The 18,532-nt window shown below is 41.4% G+C and overlaps 1 protein-coding gene across 9 annotated transcripts in view; it reads left to right on the top strand.

Annotated features, from left to right (window-relative positions):
* The window catches only part of ADGRG2 (adhesion G protein-coupled receptor G2), a 120,966-nt gene that overhangs the window by 95,331 nt on the left and 7,103 nt on the right, over positions 1–18,532 (top strand). For 8 of the 9 annotated variants that reach the window (XM_074359777.1, XM_074359775.1, XM_074359779.1 and 5 more), the window contains 11 exons: positions 4,513–4,904; positions 7,035–7,206; positions 7,394–7,550; positions 8,421–8,564; positions 9,196–9,318; positions 9,995–10,040; positions 10,157–10,260; positions 11,058–11,179; positions 12,504–12,772; positions 15,500–15,599; positions 16,158–16,441. In XM_074359777.1, the coding sequence (XP_074215878.1) occupies positions 4,513–4,904; positions 7,035–7,206; positions 7,394–7,550; positions 8,421–8,564; positions 9,196–9,318; positions 9,995–10,040; positions 10,157–10,260; positions 11,058–11,179; positions 12,504–12,772; positions 15,500–15,599; positions 16,158–16,441 (1,913 nt within the window). The remainder of the gene's footprint in view (positions 1–4,512; positions 4,905–7,034; positions 7,207–7,393; positions 7,551–8,420; positions 8,565–9,195; positions 9,319–9,994; positions 10,041–10,156; positions 10,261–11,057; positions 11,180–12,503; positions 12,773–15,499; positions 15,600–16,157; positions 16,442–18,532) is intronic. The other variant, XM_074359781.1, reaches the window with a different exon arrangement.

The raw sequence follows: 18,532 nt of genomic DNA, 5'->3' as shown, positions 1-18,532 counted from the left end.
TTCCATTGCGTTAAACCAGTGATTTGCAATCTTGGCTGCAGATTAGAATCACCTGGTGAGCACTAAAAATATTCTGACTCCCCACAGCCTCACCAGCTGACTGTGTCATCATATTTTAAAATTTTAGATGAGAAATGGTATCTTAGTGTTATTTTGATTTCTACTTCTCTTAAGACTGTTTGAATTTTTTTTTCGTACATTTGGGGTCATTTTTGTATCTTTTTTGTGAATTGTGCGTTCATGTCTTTTCCCCACTAGATATTTGATCAATTTTTAAGTATTCTTTATATATTGTGGATATTAGCCCTTTATCTATGGTATATGTTGCAGATATTTCCCCCTAGTTTGTCAGTTAACTTTTGACTTTGTTTTTGTTTTTGTCATGCAAATTAAAAATTTTTAATGTAGTTAAATTTACTAATCTTTTATTGCTTGTGGATTTGGAGGCTTTATTAAAGAAAGACTTTCCCTACACCTACCTGGTTATAGAGGAATTCACCCTTGTGCTTTTCTAGTAGTTGTATGGTTTCTTTTTCTTTTCTTTTTTCTTTTTTTCTTTTAATATTAGATCCACTTGGAGTTTATTCTTATGTGGTAGGAGGTATGGATCTAATTGAATCTTTTTCCAAATGTCTTCACAGTGGTCGAGGCACCAGTTATTCAAAAGTCCACCTTTTCCTCAGTGATCTGAGATGCCACCTTTGTCATATGCTAAATTTTGATAGCTATTTGGGTTAAATTCCAGATGTTAGATGTTAACATTGGGGGAAGCTGGGTGAGGGGTGTATGGAACTCTCTGTGTTATTTTTGCAATGTTTCTGTAAGCCTAAAATTAGTTCATATTAAAAATTTTTTGAAAATCCTGATTTCCAGTCTCCACCCTCAGTGATTCTGGTTCAGTTAGTCTGGGTCATTGCCTAGGCATTAAGAGTTTTGAAAACTCTCCAGGTGGTTCTCATGTGCAACCGAAGTTGTAAATCACTGCCTTAAACTCTGCCTCAGTGGAGAGAAGCTGGGAGATGGGTGCTTCAAAATAGCAGAGGTCATGGATGATGTGATAACAAGTATATAAAAATGTACCTGGAAAAAACCAGGAAGTGAATGAATGAAAATGCTCACGGGAGTTCCCAGTGATTGGCCTGCCCACTGGCATTATGGATGATTTTCTTGTTTACTTGTTTTTTTCTTGGCAGCATCTTTTGTACTTTTCTACAATCAGATAAAAATTGTATTTGGGGAAAATGAAGGACATACATTTTTCAGTGTGAAGCTTCTCATCCAGGAGCAGAAGGCTAAGTGCAGCCTGTCCGCCCTGTGTAGGCCATATATCTGGGATATATGAAAAAATTCGGCCCCTAGGAATAGCTAAAGAACTTTAGTTAAGGATTTGCAATGTTTTCTGTAATGAAAAGTAAAGAATATTTGAGTTTTAAGCTTAAGATACTCCCATTAAGCTGGAGGGTTGAGCCCCACTTGGAGATGGAAGTCCTGGAAGTGTCAGGATCGGGTCTGGAGACCATGGTTCTTTTGAGGCAGCCCCACTTTCCTCTGATGACTGCCCATTCCGAGAGCTGCTAGGAAGAAGCAGCAGGACGCAGAAAAGGAGGCAGAATGTGAACTCGTGTCTGGCTGAAGCGCTATCATAAATTAGCTGTGTATCCAGCTGTGAGAGCAGGTGCTTCTTCACGTTGCAAAGTCTCAGATTCCTCTGTAAAATGAGGAAGGGATCACATCAGCGCTTCTTGAAGGTTACTGTGCACATGCATGTCACTCACTGAGGATCTTGTTAAAATTCTGATCCAGCAGGTCTGGGCAGGACCTGAGATTCTGCATTTCTAACAAGCTCGCAGGTGAAGCGGATGCTACTGGTCCATGGACCCCACTATGAGTAGCGGCGGGCGTCTAGACCATAGGGCAGTGGTTCTCAGACCTGGCTGCACGTTGGAATTATCTGAGGGGTTTTAAAAATAGTGATACCTGCCTCCCACCCTCAGAGATAGTGATGTCACTGGTCTGCGGTGCAGCCTAGGTTTCCGGATTTTTAAAAATTCCTGGGTGGGGTGATCCTGAGGTGCAAGCAAACTTGTGAACCGTTAGGTTAGAATTAGATGATGGCCTGGTGTCTTTCTGATACATCAGTTCTTAAGATTGGCTGTACATTAGAAACACCTGGGGCCCTTTTAAAACTGATGGCTTCTGGAGTGCTCAAAACACTCTGTATTTTGATCTGGGTGGTGATGATAGAGGTGTATACATACTACAGTTACAATATTTATAATCCTTCCAGCTCTAAATGTAAGTACACTTTACTGTATATAGGCTACACCTCAGCAAAGAAGCACATTGAAGTGAATACGGATGCCTGTACCCACCCCAGAGATTCTTGCTCAGTTGGTTTGGGGTGGGAGCCCTGGCACTGGTGCTGCAGTGCTCTAAGGTTTCTAATGTATATATAGCTGGTGTTGCCCACCACCGCTCTGCCACTCCCTGTGTACCTCACCCAGTGGATGGAGAGCTCGGATTAGCAAAAGTGACAAGAGCAATATAGGGCAACCTCTTCATGATGAGCCCAGTGAATGGGAGCCCCATGCCAGGGGATCTGGCTGCTGCAGGCCCCCAGATAATACAAAGGGAATTTAATTTACACTTTGTAAAGCACCTTTGCCACGACTTGGCCAGACATGTTGCCACATTATAAAATTGAGGGAACAGAGTCGCAGAGAAGTTAGGTGGATTGCCCAGAGGAGTAGTGAGGGCTGGAGCCCCAGCCAAGGCTTCTCAGCGCATCATCTTTCTGTCTGGCACCTCTTTGTCCACACTGATTCCTGGACCTCAGGCTGTGGGGAGAGGCCTTCAATCGAGTGCCTGTCCCAGACTGGATTCAGCTGGCATTTCTTTTTATGGATATGACTTTCCTTAGGTCCCTCAGCCTGATATCCTCCCTCCTCTAACCCAAGAGAAGCTCCAAGAACACATTCTCATTGGTGTTCTAATTCAACATCTAAAAGTGGATCCATCAGAGGCTCCCCTGGGGAGTCATTTGTTGCCTCTGGTTGCTCCTTCCCCCACCCTGAAACTGGTGGCTCTTGTGCCAGACAGTGGATGAGTTCTTCTCAAGCTTCCATGCTATGAAGATACATGGGGCTGGGAACCTCACCCCCACCCCAAGACCAACTGAGTCACACCCTAAGGAGAAGGCCACAGAAATCTATTTTTTAAAAAAGTCCTCTGGATAATTCTCAAGCACAGCCAAGGTTGAGAACCACTGGGCCAAAGCAACATTGAGGGTATAGCTGATGTACAGGCTGGGGACCTAGGGACCACCCCCTTTGGCCCCAGCTTGATTCATTTTTTTCATTCAGCAAACATTTCTTGGTCACTTACTCTGAGCTAGTTAGTACTATGGCAGGCTATAGCAGGATCAAATTGATTCACACAAATTCCTGTGCTCATCAGTTTCAGAAAAATGTATCTATTGCTAACTCCCATTCAAGATTTTCTTGAAACAAAATTCAATGTCACAGAAAAAAAAAATGACAGTATGACTTACCTGTCCCAGCCAATATCCCCAAATGCATGTGAATGAGCTCATTTGGAAGTTTCGTGGGAAAAAAAGCTTATCTGTGATCTACCAAGACCAGTATGAGAATTTGCTGAAATTAAAAATTCTATTCTACAGATCAATAATAATGATTTTTACACATTTCTTCTAATGTCAATCAATATGCAGAAGATTGTGATTGCAATTGATAGACTTCTATACTTTGGTCATGAAAGCTATAAGAAAAATTTGAAGAACATTTTATTGTTATCGGTAAATTTAGAGCTGCTTTTCAATTTACGCCATACCTCTTTGAACCAGATGTTAACGCTAAGTTGACATGAGAGTAGTGAGTCTATTATGGGCAGATGTAGTTTTGAAACATATGCTTTAGCTTCTAAGTCAGATCACTTGTTCTGAAAATGATGAGCTAGTTTTGTCAATGTGGATTTGAATAGTAAAGGAAAATGATATTTTGATATTTGGTTCAGTTTTTAGAAAAATTTTAAGTATGTTTGAAACAGTCTGGGTATGTGACTCCACTTATTTTGAGAATAAACTTTGTAAAATCTAAAAAAACCCCAGAAAAGACAGGCTCCTAGTATATGGACACCATCAGTTGGGGCACATGTCATCTAACAGCTGCCTCCCCAAGAAGCACCTGGAAATGTCACAAGATCATCTCAACTGAGTGATAAGTGGTAAGGTATAGAGCCTGGGAGCAGCAGTGAACAAGTGAAGCAGAGCTGAGAATTCATAAAACAGCATCCCTCCTGGTGAATTCCTCTCCCAGGGAGGAGGTCATGGCAGTGAGCAGGGGCAGGAGGCCAGTGGCAGGTGCACAGAGGGCAGGCAGTGGCAGGTCCCTGATGGAGCCATGTCACCTTGGTGGTGTCAGATGGTTGCCAGAAGAGGTTAGCTTCTGTAGCTCATTCGTGTCTCACATGCATCTCTCTGATTCTTTCCTCTAGTGACCTACAGGATCCCGTTGTGTGTCTTGCTGGTCATCCACATGGCCCACCATTTTCTTCTTCCAGCAGTTCCATCCCAGCTGCTCCTCAGGCCACCATTGTGCCCCAGATCTCCAGTGCCTTCTCTTTTGCTGAGCCTCTAGCTCATCCACCTGTAACCCACAGCCCTCACTCTCCAACAGGGGTGATTCGGCTTCTTTCACCCCAGCCTTCAGCTCCCATAGCTTCTAGCCCTGCCATTGATATGCCCCCACAATCTGGAACTCTCTCTCCCCCTACGCTCCCAACTGATCTTTCCCGCACCCTGCCACCTGCGAAATCCTCACTTCCCTTTCCCACCACGTCTCCCCCTGTGAATGTCATCACGACCAGCACACCTCCTGATAAGACAGGTAAATATGAGGAGCCACACTGCACCCACGTTTGTTGTTATTCTGGCCACCGGAAATACAGCTGCCAGCCTGCCCAATCAAGACGTCTGTAATGAGACCACATTAAGCCATTTTATAATGTTTGCTTGATTTTGAGAGCTTTCTTTCAGGCGTTCATAGAACATAGACATGGCTGAGTTTGTTTTAACCAGGAGAGTGGAGAAATAGCTCTGAGGCAAACACAGATCCCATTTTATCCAGATGAGTTCTTTTATAGATTTCTTTCTCCTACAAAAGGTTGTCGGGTCACTGTTTTCAACATTCTGAAGAGAAAATTTTTGAACTCTTAAACACAGTAACTCCATTTAGACAGAAGACAAAAGAAAAAAAATTGATATTCTGGAAAATCAGTCATAGAGTGATAGCGCTGGGGCTGAGCCAAGGTAGCCATGAGGAGGAACATTCAGAAGACCTAGGTGGTGTGATCTGGAATAAGCCATTTAGCTCCTCATAATAATCACACTAATTGCACTGGGTTTGGAACAGAGGTTTGTGTACGTGAGAATGTCATGGAGACTGCACCAGGCTCCCTGGACACCAGGTAGGCTTAGGGGTAACAAGATAAAAGGATGAGGGAAAGCAGCAGAGACAACTCGATACTCTCTGAAGTTTCAATCTAGTGTGTAAGAAGCAATCCTTCCTCTAGAATTTGGAGGGAGGGAGGCAAAGCCAAGTTCTTGGTGACATGAGATTGGAGCTTAGGTTGTGGTCCCACCTTTTCTGCCCTGGTGAGAGCATCCCCAGGAGATCTGGAGCCACTGCCAAATGAATTGAGATTTCTTCAAATTTGTACTGCTTTCTGTTAAATATTTTTTTAAAATAAATATGAACATTTTAGGCCAAATAATAAAATCATTGGAGCTTTAGTCAAGAGAAGGTTCAATGGCTGATGAAGAATAAAGTAAAATTGAAGTTTGTTCACCTAGGCTTAAAGTGCCCAACTTTTTAAAGCTATCCTCTTTGACCCTGAAAATCAACCTGACAGGCTACACAGAGAGGCCAGGAAGGTAGATTCCCGCATCTGTGCTTCTATGCCCAGGACTTCAGTTTCAGACAGCAACTTGGGGCTCTTTTCAGGTCTTGAGTGAAGTGAAAATAACACAACAATAAATACAATAGTTTGCACACCATGTTTATAATAGTATGTTGTAAGACGTGGCTAAAGATTAGAAGGGAGTGCAAAATAAGAAACAGGGTGTTAGGTGGCAGAATTAAGAGACTTCTTTGTTGTTAGGTTTACATCATTGTTTCCCAGTTAAAAACACTATTAAAAATTAGGCTTACAGCCAGTAGTCCAGCTGTTAATTTCATACTATTCTCTTTTCACAAAAGAGCTTCTAGTTATCCACATAAAATTCTGTATGCATGATATAAATTAAGTACATGTATATTTATGCTTATGGCAAATACACACTAAATACACTGATGTGCTTTTACATTTTTTAGTTAGGTTTCTTGAAGTATAATTTATGTACAGTAAAATTCATCCAGTTCTATGGATGAATGAAATTTTTATAATTCTATGAGGTTGGATAAACACCCACAGTCATGTAACCGCCATCACGATAAATAATATTTGCACTATCCCCAAAGTTCCGTCATGTCCCTTTGTGGTCAACTCCTACCTACTGGCCCTAATCCCTGGCCACCACTGATCTGTTTTGTTTCCCTGTGCTTTCAATTTTTCTAAAATGCCATATGAAGAGAATCATATAGTATGTAGCCTTCTGAGTGTGGCTTCTTTCACTTAGCATAATACATTGGGCTATTGGAGACCCATCCATGTTGTTGCATCTATCAATATAGTTCATTCCTTTCTATTACTGAATAATAAATAGCCCCTTGTATGGATGGACCATAGTTTGTTTAATCATTCTCCAGGTGATGGACATTTGGGTTGTTTCCAGTTTGGGACTATTATGAAAGAGGCTGCTATAAACATTTATGAACATGTCCTCTTAAGACATGTTTTCATTTCCCTGGGGCAAATACGTAGGAGTGGGTTTGCCAGGTCACAGGACAAAGTGTCTGTTTCTTTATTAGTGATTTTTCTATTATATGTTCATAAAGTGATTTGGCTCTCTGTTATAGAAATTGTTCACACCAGCAGCATCAGTGTTTCTGATCTTGAGAACCAAGTGTTCCGGATGGAGAAGGCTCTGTCCTTAGGCAGCTTGGAGCCTAACCTCGCAGGACAAATGATAAACCAAGTCAGCAAACTCCTTCATTCCCCGCCCACCTTGCTGGCCCCTCTGGCCCAAAGGTATGACTTAGCAAACTAATGTGGTCGTGAAAGGGGACCCTCTAATAATAAATGATGCCTCTATAGCCAAGTGTTTTTCTCCTATGTGTGAGGTTCATAATGACTTGTTAAGTTGCTACTCTATTCTGCTTATACTGGGAAAGACAAAGTAGGAGTGCTGAATTTGAAGCGCCACTTCTCTCTACAGATTGCTAAAAGTAGTGGATGACATTGGCTTACAGCTGAATTTTTCAACCAAGAGTATAAGTCTGACCTCCCCTTCTTTGGCTCTGGCCGTGATTAGAGTGAATGCCAGTAATTTCAACACAACTACCTTTGCTGCCCAAGACCCTGCAAATCTTCAGGTACATCCTAATTTATTATGGAAAAATCCTTTTTCTGTATATGATTATTGTCCTCATGTGCTTCATGATTGAGGCAATGACTGCTTATACTTAGGGGTAATATTCAAAATATTTAACATCTAGAACAATGGAGGCACCACAGAATCAAAAAAGGACTTTAGTCTTGGCCGGAGCAGGATCTCAGAGGTCCTTGTTGTGCTCAGTATTAACCCTTTAGCAGCTGGATTGTGGAAGTTTAGTGGTGGGCGGGGGCAAAGTGGGAGAGGTGCCCAGCAGGTTCTAGGCAGTTGGGAGAGAGCAAGGACACCAGCTACTTATCAGTCCATTTCAGTATTTTAACAAATGTCATGACTACACTGGTGTGAATAGTGGTGCTGAATATCAATCCTGCTTCTAGGGTTTTCTACCCATGTATTAGAGGGATTGGGGGCTGGAAACACCCAAGTAAAACCAAGTCTTGCTTTTAACTTAATTTTTATAGTCTTCCCTTTGCAAGTTTAGTGCATGTGGTTCTATGATGACTTTGCCCTAGCAGGTCACCAGGTTGGTGTGTCTGCTGCAGTTGTCTTGAACTTTCTTCTTTTTTCCCCCAGTTTCATTGAGCTGTAATTGACATATAATATCCTGCTGTTTCTGAGTGTTTCTGTGTATCATTTATCCTTAAAATGTTTTCTTTCCTGCTCTGAGGCCTCATCTCCTTATTACACATCCTCTAATTTCATAGCAATCAGAGAAATAAGAACCAATGTGACATAGAGACACCATAAGTAATGCCCTTACAGGATCCTCCATCTTAATTAGTTGTTGTGTCTTCTGTCTCTTCATTATACTTGCCCCAGACATTTTTATGATCTTTTGTTTGATTTTCAGGTTTCTCTGGAAACTCAGGCTCCTGGCAATAGTATTGGCGTTATTACTCTGCCTTCATCACTCATGAGTAATTTGCCAGCTAATGATGTGGAGCTAGCTTCCAGAGTTCAGTTCAACTTTTTTGAAACACCTGCCCTGTTTCAGGTAAAACTGCATCTAATTGCTTTTGGTTTAGGGTTTTTGGGGGAATTGGGGGAGTCTTGTTTCTTTTAATTCTCACTTATTCTTAAGCCTACTGTAAGTCAAATGAACTGCTGAAAAGCTGCAGTTTATTTTTAAACAGGACCTGATGATGCTGGGGATGGTAAATAACGATAACCAACACTTCCATTGCATTTATCAATTGTCACGCACTAGCATAAGCACTTAGAAATGTTAACTCTAATCCTCTCAACAACTCTGTGAGGAAGGAACTACTAAACCATTATCTCCATTTTATAGATGATGCCGTGGAGGCACAGAGAGGTTAAGTAACTTGCTCAAGAACACACAGCTTAAATGGCTGAATGTTATGTTCCCTTTCAGATTCATGAGGATTTCATTGTGTCAGTCTATGAAATTTAACTCAGTATTTAGAGCATTGTATAGTGGAACAAGCTCTACTTCTAATTATGGCCCTTGGGAAAGTCACTTTACTCCCTGCCCCTGAATTTCAGACCTAGCTAGTAAAATAAGCAACGTGGACTAAATAGTCCTTAGGGTCTCTTCTAGCTCTAAAATTCTCTGATAACATTTCATTTTCCCTTGTCATCTTGTTGACTCTTTGGTGTTCTAGGACCCTGCCTTGGAGAACCTCTCTCTGATCAGCTATGTTATATCCTCAAGTGTTGCGAACCTGACCGTTAAGAACTTGACAAGAAACGTGACAGTCACATTAAAGCACATCAGCCCAAGCCAGGTGGGTGGGGCCTGTCTGGTCTGTCCATTGACCAGAAGCACCTCACGCAAACTATGCCTGTAAGACGTGGCCTGAAAAAGTAGATCCAGCAGAGCATTAGACTTGGTTAGGGCAGTGTGTAAGACTCGAATCACATAGTCACTCTGTTGGGTTTTGGCATGCCTGATAACTGACCTCCTACTTTCCAAGAAGGAGCAGTGTAAAAAGCAAGCCAAATTTCAAAATTTCAAAAAAAAAGCCAAAATGCCAAATTTCAGTGCATTCAGATCAGTGGCTGCAGGTCTGATTCTCACCTCCAAAGAGAAAGCTTTTCAGTTCAGATCACACTAAGCATCATCTGTGACCTCTCTACTCAAAGTGTGGTCTGTAGACCTGCAGCGTCAGCATCACCTGGGAGCTTGCTAGAAATGCAGACTCTCAGGCCCCACCCTAGATCCAGGGAATCAGAATGTGCCTTTTAACAAGGCTTCAAGGTGATTTCTATGCATGCACAATTGTTGAGTTTTAAGAAGTGCTGACTTACATGAGACTTGCTTCTAGAGACCAATATAAAATAAGAACTCTCCTAAAATCAAGAATGAGATTCTGAAATAAAAAATACCGTTTTTTTCCTAATTGCTTTTCAATTTTTTCAGTTCAGTAAATTAATTACTTATAATTTATCTTTCTACTGCAGGATGACTTAACAGTGAGATGTGTATTTTGGGACCTGGGCATAAACGGTAGGTTCCAGTCATACCTTTTTCAAAGTTTAAGTGGGTAGAGGAGGGGAAGCAAGGAGCAGTCTTTGGTTCAGTGGCCTTGCTGATGGAACAGACACTCTTCCCAATGCCAACAGGTGGCAGAGGAGGCTGGTCATCTGACGGCTGCTCTGTCAAAGACAGGAGGCTGAATGAAACCACCTGTACCTGCAGTCACCTTACAAGCTTCGGTGTCCTACTGGTAATAGCCCTACTCTACGTGGCTTAGATTCTGGGTCTCAGGGGTAGCTAGGAATCATACCATGAGGTCTAATCTGATGGATGACTTTGATAAATCTGCAGATTTCATGATATTGTGGCAAAGTTATAGACCAATGAAATTTCTAATAAGCAAATGTACTTAAAGGAAAATACTTCAACATGGAAGTATTTTTCCTCATTCTATTTTCACATTTAAGTTTTTCTCTTTTAAGTAGCTGTAGGAGGACTAGGGAATGCAGATTAAAATGGGTAATAAAAATTGTTCAGTTTGCAGTGCACTTTAAAATTTTTATAAAACACTTTGACATAAATTATCGTATTTAATGTCCCCAACAATCATGCAAGATGGGTAGAATGGGGTGTTGTTATTGTCACTCTAATGAAGTCAGAATTAAGACTCATTTATTAGGTAATTGTCCACAGTCATAGAACTAAGAAATATAGGAGCCAGAAGCCAAATTCAAGTCTTTGCGCTTCTAGCCCAGTGCTTTTCCAGTGCACTGTAATGCAGGGATCAAGTACATGCAATTTGGAGTAAGCCAGACCTGAATTTGGATCCTGGCTCCTCCTCTTAGTAGCTTTGTGACCCTAGACAAATTACTTAACCTCTCTGGGCCCCAGTTTTATTATCTTTACATGATGATAATAATTGTGCCTACCTTGTAGGTTTGTTGAATGAACTATGGATGGGCACTTAGAACACTCAATAAGTGTAAATTATGACTCTGTTATTTATTTTAAAATATTTGGTCTTGAAAGCAATATTTTATTTTCCAGGACCTGTCTCGAACATCCTTGCCACCTGCTCAGATAATGGCTCTGACATTTATCACATATATTGGTTGTGGGCTTTCATCAATTTTTCTGTCAGTTACTCTTGTAACCTACATAGCCTTTGAGTGAGTATCCACAACTGGAAACTTGGATTATATGACATAGTGCTCACCTCCATTGCCAAAATGTATTAAGTGAGCATGTTCCTTGACCTAGCTTATCCTGTCCACCCATCTAGTGGGGCCAACTATATGTAAAACTTCAAGGGACTTTTTGGTTTATATACTCCCTTCCTTCCATGAGTGTGCACTCACTGAAGGCAGGGGTTGTGTCTTAACCATCTTTGTACCCTAAAATGATGCCTGGTACCTAGTCGACATTAAGTAAGAAATGAAAGATGGATGCAGACCCTGAAATCCAAGAGCTTACAATGTGAAATAGACCATAGCTCCATGTACAGCATAAGAGCTATGTTTACTATATTAAGTTTCTAAATTATACCGAGCAAACACAAAAGATTAAATACATTAACAGATGTGGGGATGAATAAAAGTAAAGGGTATCAAGCCTCACTGAAAAATATCAATACTCAGTGAATGTAGCTTTGTAGGTCAAAGCCAGACTGACATTCCAAATAACAGCATCTCCTTCTTGGCTTACCAGAGGGTCTCTTTGGTCATTTTGGGGGGTAATTCCAATAAATTCTGTTGGAAAAGAAGGAAATAAAGGTACTTTTACTGCATTAACATGTAAGTTCTGGGATTTAGATTTTGGACACTGATCAGGAAATGCACAAATTTACTTTTAATGCCCTTAGGATCCAGCTGTGACTACAGATCTTCTAGTAGACCTCTGGAAATATGATTAATGAGACTAAATTACTATAAGGCCAGCCATTACTCAGAATGATTTCACCAGATCTAATTTCACACACATAAACATGTACATGTCAGCAGTTCGCTGTACTTTCCTATGCCTGTCTCATTTAGCTATAGTTTGAACTCTTCTTTCCATGATCTCATTTTAACTACTAACATAAGATAACAAGAGAATCTGGCTATGTTTTGAAGATCTGAATATAGGAGCCTATTATATGAGAAGCAGCAGCAATGCTTCTAGAAGTAGTTTGGGAGAAATGGGGGTAGGTGCTCAGTAGCTTTCACTGCAAACTATTTGAAAGGATGGGTTAGCAGTCAGCGTGTAAAAGGTTCCATAGAAATATAAACACGAATTTTCCATATGGTTATCACAGGTGATTCTCTTTAGATTTTTCCTTTGTTGTTATTGTTGGTTTTAATGTGCACACACACACAGACACGCTCAAAGAGAGGAAATTTATACATATTGATATTTACCAAAGAATAAAAATAAATTGCTTAGAACTCAGATATACTCACATAAACGTTAGTAGGTTGTGATGCTAATTCTTTTCTTGTCCTTTCCTTTTAGGAAGATTCGGAGGGATTACCCTTCCAAAATCCTCATCCAGCTGTGTGCAGCTCTGCTCCTGCTGAACCTGGTGTTCCTCTTGGACTCGTGGATTGCTTTGTATGACATAAGAGGCCTCTGCATCTCAGTGGCTGTATTTCTGCATTATTTTCTCTTGGTCTCATTCACATGGATGGGCCTGGAAGCATTCCATATGTACCTGGCTCTTGTCAAAGTGTTTAATACCTACATCCGAAAATACATCCTTAAATTCTGCATTGTTGGTTGGGGTATGTATAATTTTTGCTTGCACATTGCCTGGGCTTTCTCTGCTTTTTCTCCAGGGTTTTGATTTTTTTAAATCAGATAGAGACAATGATGAAGCAGGTCACCCTTCGCAGGTTTCTAAAACAGCCTTATTCTCCTCTTTAAGTTTCATTGCCCAAAGAGCCTCCTTGTCAAGTCTCTCTCTAGAACACCTGTATATATACTTATCCTGGATTGGTTGTGAACACAACACTCTTCGAGGTTAGGGCTATGAATTCACTTGGTATCTCCAGCAACTAGAACTGGGGCTGGCACACAGAGGGTGCTCAATCAATTGAGAACATCAGCTTGGTGATGATGAGGCCAGACTTTCAATCCCCAAACTCCCAGCTAGCCTCACTCTGCTCTGTGCCTCCCAGACATCACACATGTGCATGGCAGTCCACTCGGAAGGGCAGAGTGAAAGAATGTGCAGATAAAATCTCATTTAACTTTATCACCACACCAGCATGGTATTTCAGATCATGCCGCCTGTTGGTGGTGGGTCCCAAAGTCTTAGATGCCCTCAAGATCATGATGGTTTCTTCATTCAACTTCCCACCAAAAGTAGGAGCCTCCTGGACTTGACTTATCCTTGACTAAAGATAATTTAACCTCTGCTCGAATACTTCTATTATTGGGGAGCTCATTACCTTCATTAAAGAACAAAATTCAGTTGAGTAAATTTTAATGGTCTTACTGACTTTAGTTACCAATTCACGAATCAGGCAGCATCCCATGTAGCAGATAGAAAGGAGCTCCGAGGAGCTGTACATAATGAAAGATTTTTTTTATAGGCAGAAGGAAGCAGGAACAAGGAAGTCATTCTGGGCAAAACAGCAGGTTAGTTATTGTAAGGTTACTTTCCTTCAGGGGATGGCAGCGGTCTGTCAGGCAGATCACCTAACTAGTGCTGATAAGGCAATTTCTGATTGACTGGTTTAAGATTTCATTTCTAAGAAAGTCGAAGCTGTACTGGAGTTAAGTCTCATTTTGATGACCTGTGACTGGCATAGGCGACTCCATTTTGGGCCTGTTGTCTTGTCTTTAATACCTTACATGGCAGCCAATGACCATTTTCTAAAGCTCTAGCGTTCTGCTTGTCCATTAAGTTCACTTGCCTCTCTGGTGGCACTTACCCTAACCAGCAGTCTCAGTTTTGCTCTCTCGGGCAAAAAAATAATCAGCTGACACCTTTTCTGCCAAAGTCCTTTAGATAATCTACAAGTAACATATCAGATTATATATAATGCCCTATTTCTCAACATATTTTCACACAAATAACCTCATAAAAGACAAGCCAGTGAAGTCAGCAAGGCAGTTATTGTTAATGCCAGGTGAAGAACCTGGCTCAAAGTGATGTCACGATTTACCCCAATTCCCACAGCTCAAGAACAGCCGAGCCTGGCTTTCTGATTTCTCATGCGTATCCCTTCCACTGTGTTACAGCTGCCATCCCTCCCAGACTCCCTCCTCTTCTTCAGGCTAAATATTCCTTCGGATATTCCCTACACAATAGGGCTGCAGATCCTTTACCTCCCTTGTCATCCTGCCTGTCATTGTATCTTTGTGAAGAGTAACAAAACAGTACCTTTCCAGAAAAATAAGTCACTTCTTCCCATAAAAATAAGTCACTGTTTCTGATCTTGGGCATGGATTCTCTCTTATTTGTAGAATCCTGAAAGTCAGATTTCCTTGTCAAGGATAAGCTCCATATCCCCAGTATTTTATTTTTAGGAAGGTGTCTCAGGAAGTCACCATGTGTCAGTGTCTCCGTGAGGTACAAACGTAAAAGCATTAAATGAAATATTATGTTAGATTGTACCAGGTACCCCAACCTGTCTGTGAGAAGGAATTGTTTTTTATTTACCAGAGCCTCGAGATTGGGTTTCAGGCCGGTCTGTGTGCACAGAGGAGGAGGTGTTGGCATGGGGAGGCGGGTGATGGGGTGGAGGGGTGAGAAGGACCCCTTCCCAGCCTGGGAGGAGCCTATTGATTGTGCTTCCTCTTAGCCGAAGTGCAGCACCCCAAATCAACCAGGTCAGGCTTCTCGGTCCATCAACAGATTCTAGATAATCAGTTGAGGACTTTGGGGTTCATAATGAAAGATTTTCCAGAAGTTACTGGGAACCCTAATATGTTGACTATTTGGTTTACATTTTGGAGTCCTTCATTTTGTCTGCCACCTGACCCTTAAAATTACATTCCAGATGTGTAAAAGTTAAGAGTAACACTAGCTGCTATAGCAGACAAACCGCAAAAGAGTTTGGAGAAGAAGATAATTTCTCACACATGTGCAGTCCTATCAGCAGGAGGTGGGGCGGGGGAGGTCTCTGGTCTTGCGGTTACTCAGGATCCAAACTGCTGGAGACTGTGCCTCAAGACAGCACTTCCAAGATCACCCTGAATTTGGGAGAAAAGAGTGGAAAATCAGTCTCACAAGAGGTTTTTATGGGATAGGCCAAGTGCTGGAGCAAATCACTTCTGTCCATATCCCACTGGCCAAGACCTAGTCAGGTGGTCAGGTACACCGAGCTGTAAAGAAAGGCTGGGAGATGTCCAGCTATGTGCTAAGGAGGAAGAGAACAGGTTTGGTGAACAGCTCACCAGTCTCTGCTGTTTCAGAAGAAAATAGAACATGATCTCTATTCCTTCTCCTCACCACCTTTGCTTATTAGAACTATGTGTGAACAATGTTTCCCATCTTCCAGGGGTACCAGCTGTGGTTGTGACCATCGTCCTGATTATATCTCCAGACAACTACGGGCTTGGATCCTATGGGAAATTCCCCAATGGCTCGCCTGATGACTTGTGAGTACAAAGCCCCCTGTGGAATAAGTGAACTGGAGAACGAAATTCTTCAAGAAAATGGAAGATCTAATCAGCATATTGACTCTGGCTCTCATCCTGATAAAATCCAGTAACATTTACAGCAGACTTTGCAGTTATATATGTAATGAGATAAGCTAGTTGGAGAAGCCATGCTGCTACTCAAGTATTAAAAAAAAAAATTAGGAGGAAGCACTTTGAAAATAGTTTTATAAGCTTGTGATAAAAATGAAATACCAGCTACACTGTATTAGTAAAGACTCACAAAATAGAGTTACTAGGATCTAAAGGGGATTAAATCCCTTAAAGTTTTCAAAGAATATTTTTTAAATACTTTCAATCACTAAATGTCCTAAAATAAACTCTCTTAGAGTTTTTCCCCTAGAGCTATTAATGGTGTCGGAGATCAGAGGTTTTATCTTTTTTTTCTTTTGTACTTGTAGGCAGATGTTTCAGTAAGATAGAGATTCACTATTATCATTTTGAACCATATTTCTGCATTGTAATGTGTTTTCCCCTGTTTTTCCCCCCAAATTCCAGTTGCTGGATCAACAGCAATGCTATATTCTATATTACAGTCGTGGGATATTTCTCTGTGATATTTTTGCTGAACGTCAGCATGTTCATTGTGGTCCTGGTTCAGCTCTGTCGAATTAAAAAGAAGAAGCAATTGGGAGCCCAGCGAAAAACCAGTATTCAAGACCTCAGGAGCGTTGCCGGCCTTACATTTTTACTGGGAATTACTTGGGGCTTTGCCTTCTTTGCCTGGGGACCAGTTAACGTCACCTTCATGTATCTCTTTGCCATCTTTAACACCTTACAAGGTAAGCTCTACAGCACTAAATACACACTGGATGACCCAGTCAAACTTAAAAATATTGCTTCTAAAAGTTAGAGTATGTGCAAAGTGGCTTATTTAGTAGCTTAAGATACATTTGTTGAAAAACAGATTTTTCTTTGACAAAGGGTGTTCTGAGATCCTTGGAAGAGTGGCTAAATTCAGTAAATTCAAGTGGTCCTTTTTTCCTCCTTATCCATCACTACCTCCTTGGAGGGAACATATTGAGGGGAACCCACCAGAAACTCTTTCTTAGAGAGCCAGTCACTCTTCCTTCACTTGGTTCCTCACTTTTTTTTTTTTTTTTTTTTTGTCTTTAACTTTGTTACTGCAGTAGAACATGCATACAGGAATGTGCAAGTACCATAAATGTCCCTGTGAGGTCTCACCACTCTGACCTCCAAGGTCTGTGTTTGACTGAAGACAGTGATAAACGTGAAGTCAGTGGCCAGGCCCAAGTGGCAGTAGCCTGGCCCAGTGGTGAATCCTGTGCAGTTGCTCTGCTGGGACATGCAGCGGGAAGGGCAGGTGCTGTGTGTGGCCCTCGCCCACCCTTGGAGCTTCCCGTTTGTTAATGAAGCCCAGCTGTGGTCATTTCGGAAGAGGGGAATCCTCTTCAGTTGTATTCCTTAGGAAAGCGAATAACTAATTCTTTTGGATCAGCATTATAAAAGAGTTGTCAGCTGTGATTAATTTTAAATGGAAGCACTTTGGCATTAAGAGTCAAGCCGGCTAATAGGTTTATTACAGTATACAATAACAATAATCCAGGTCCCTTGGTTTCCTTTTATTCCAGATCCTCTGTTGGGATGCCTTTTAACTGCATTCTCATCCACTTGTTTTCACCTTCTCCTGGTGGCTTTCACCTCCCATAGCATCCTTTTGTAGTTCTATCAGGCAGTAGTTCATCTTGCTGGTTTTCAAAGAAATCCCAACCTGAGATTGAATTCAAATGCCTAACTTGGCTACCGGTTCTTATTTTATTTGGAGGAAGCCAGTTAATATGCTTGTTGATTTTACATACTGTTTAGTTTTACAACAGTTTTACAACATTACAACACTACAATGTACCAGTTCCTGAATTGGTAGACCCATGTTGCACTACGTAATATTAGATAGAAAAGTTTTATTTGCCAACAATGGCATGCTAAAAGTAAGAGACACTTAAAGAGAAAAAAAGTATGCCCAAATCACACTAATCATAAACATGAAAGCAAGATACTCACCCTCACATATTTCAGGTGGAAACTGAACCTGCCTCTTTCTCATTTCCCCGGAATGTCTTCTCATTAGAATATGAATGAATAGAAGTGTTACAGAAATGACAGGCCAGCCAAGAAACAAGCACCACTCGGAGGGTTGGAGTACTCAGATGTATTACGCCGGCAGGCTCAGAGGGGCTTCTGCTCCAAAGCTCTGAGCACCTCCAAGACGTGCGCATGAGGTTTTACAGGGTAAAGTACAAGCTTGGGGTATTCGGCCAATAGGCATGGAACAGCTTTAGCAGCATTGTCATCACAAAAGTGGAGGCGGGGAGGCAGCAAACCAACATTCCAAAGCCAGATATGTATCTTTGAAAACCCAGCTGGCTATCAGAAAACATGGACAGCAAACCAACACTAATTAACCTAGATTTACAAGTTAGTCTAGCAGAACTCAGATCAGTATTCCAATACTTAGATTTGTGAGTTATCTTGTTAGACCAGCCCAGCCTCTCCTTCACATTCCTAGACTTGTGAGTTATCTTGTTAGACCAGCCCGGCTTTTCCTTCACAGAAGGATTGTATTGTTTCATTTATAAAAGGGAACAAATGCCTGATTCACAAGGCTGTTGGATTGATGAAAAGAGAGATGTGAACAGGTTCTGATTTGGGCCTTGGGTACCCCAATTTTGATCTCTCAAACATGTTGTTCCTCCCCTAATGCAACCAGGTGTAGTCACCCAGGGTGGCAGATGGACAAAGGTGTGCAGTATCTGACATTTTAGTCTTCAGAGTAGGCATGTGTACCTTAGCAGAAGCAAACCTGATACTTTAAAATGAAGGTTTTAAAGTAGGTAGATTGAGGATTGGAGAGA

The sequence above is a fragment of the Camelus bactrianus genome, chromosome X (assembly GCF_048773025.1).
Source record: "Camelus bactrianus isolate YW-2024 breed Bactrian camel chromosome X, ASM4877302v1, whole genome shotgun sequence".
Classification (NCBI taxonomy): Eukaryota; Metazoa; Chordata; class Mammalia; order Artiodactyla; family Camelidae; genus Camelus; species Camelus bactrianus.
Note: the sequence above shows the minus strand (reverse complement) of the source record. Positions and strands in the feature narration are given on the sequence as shown.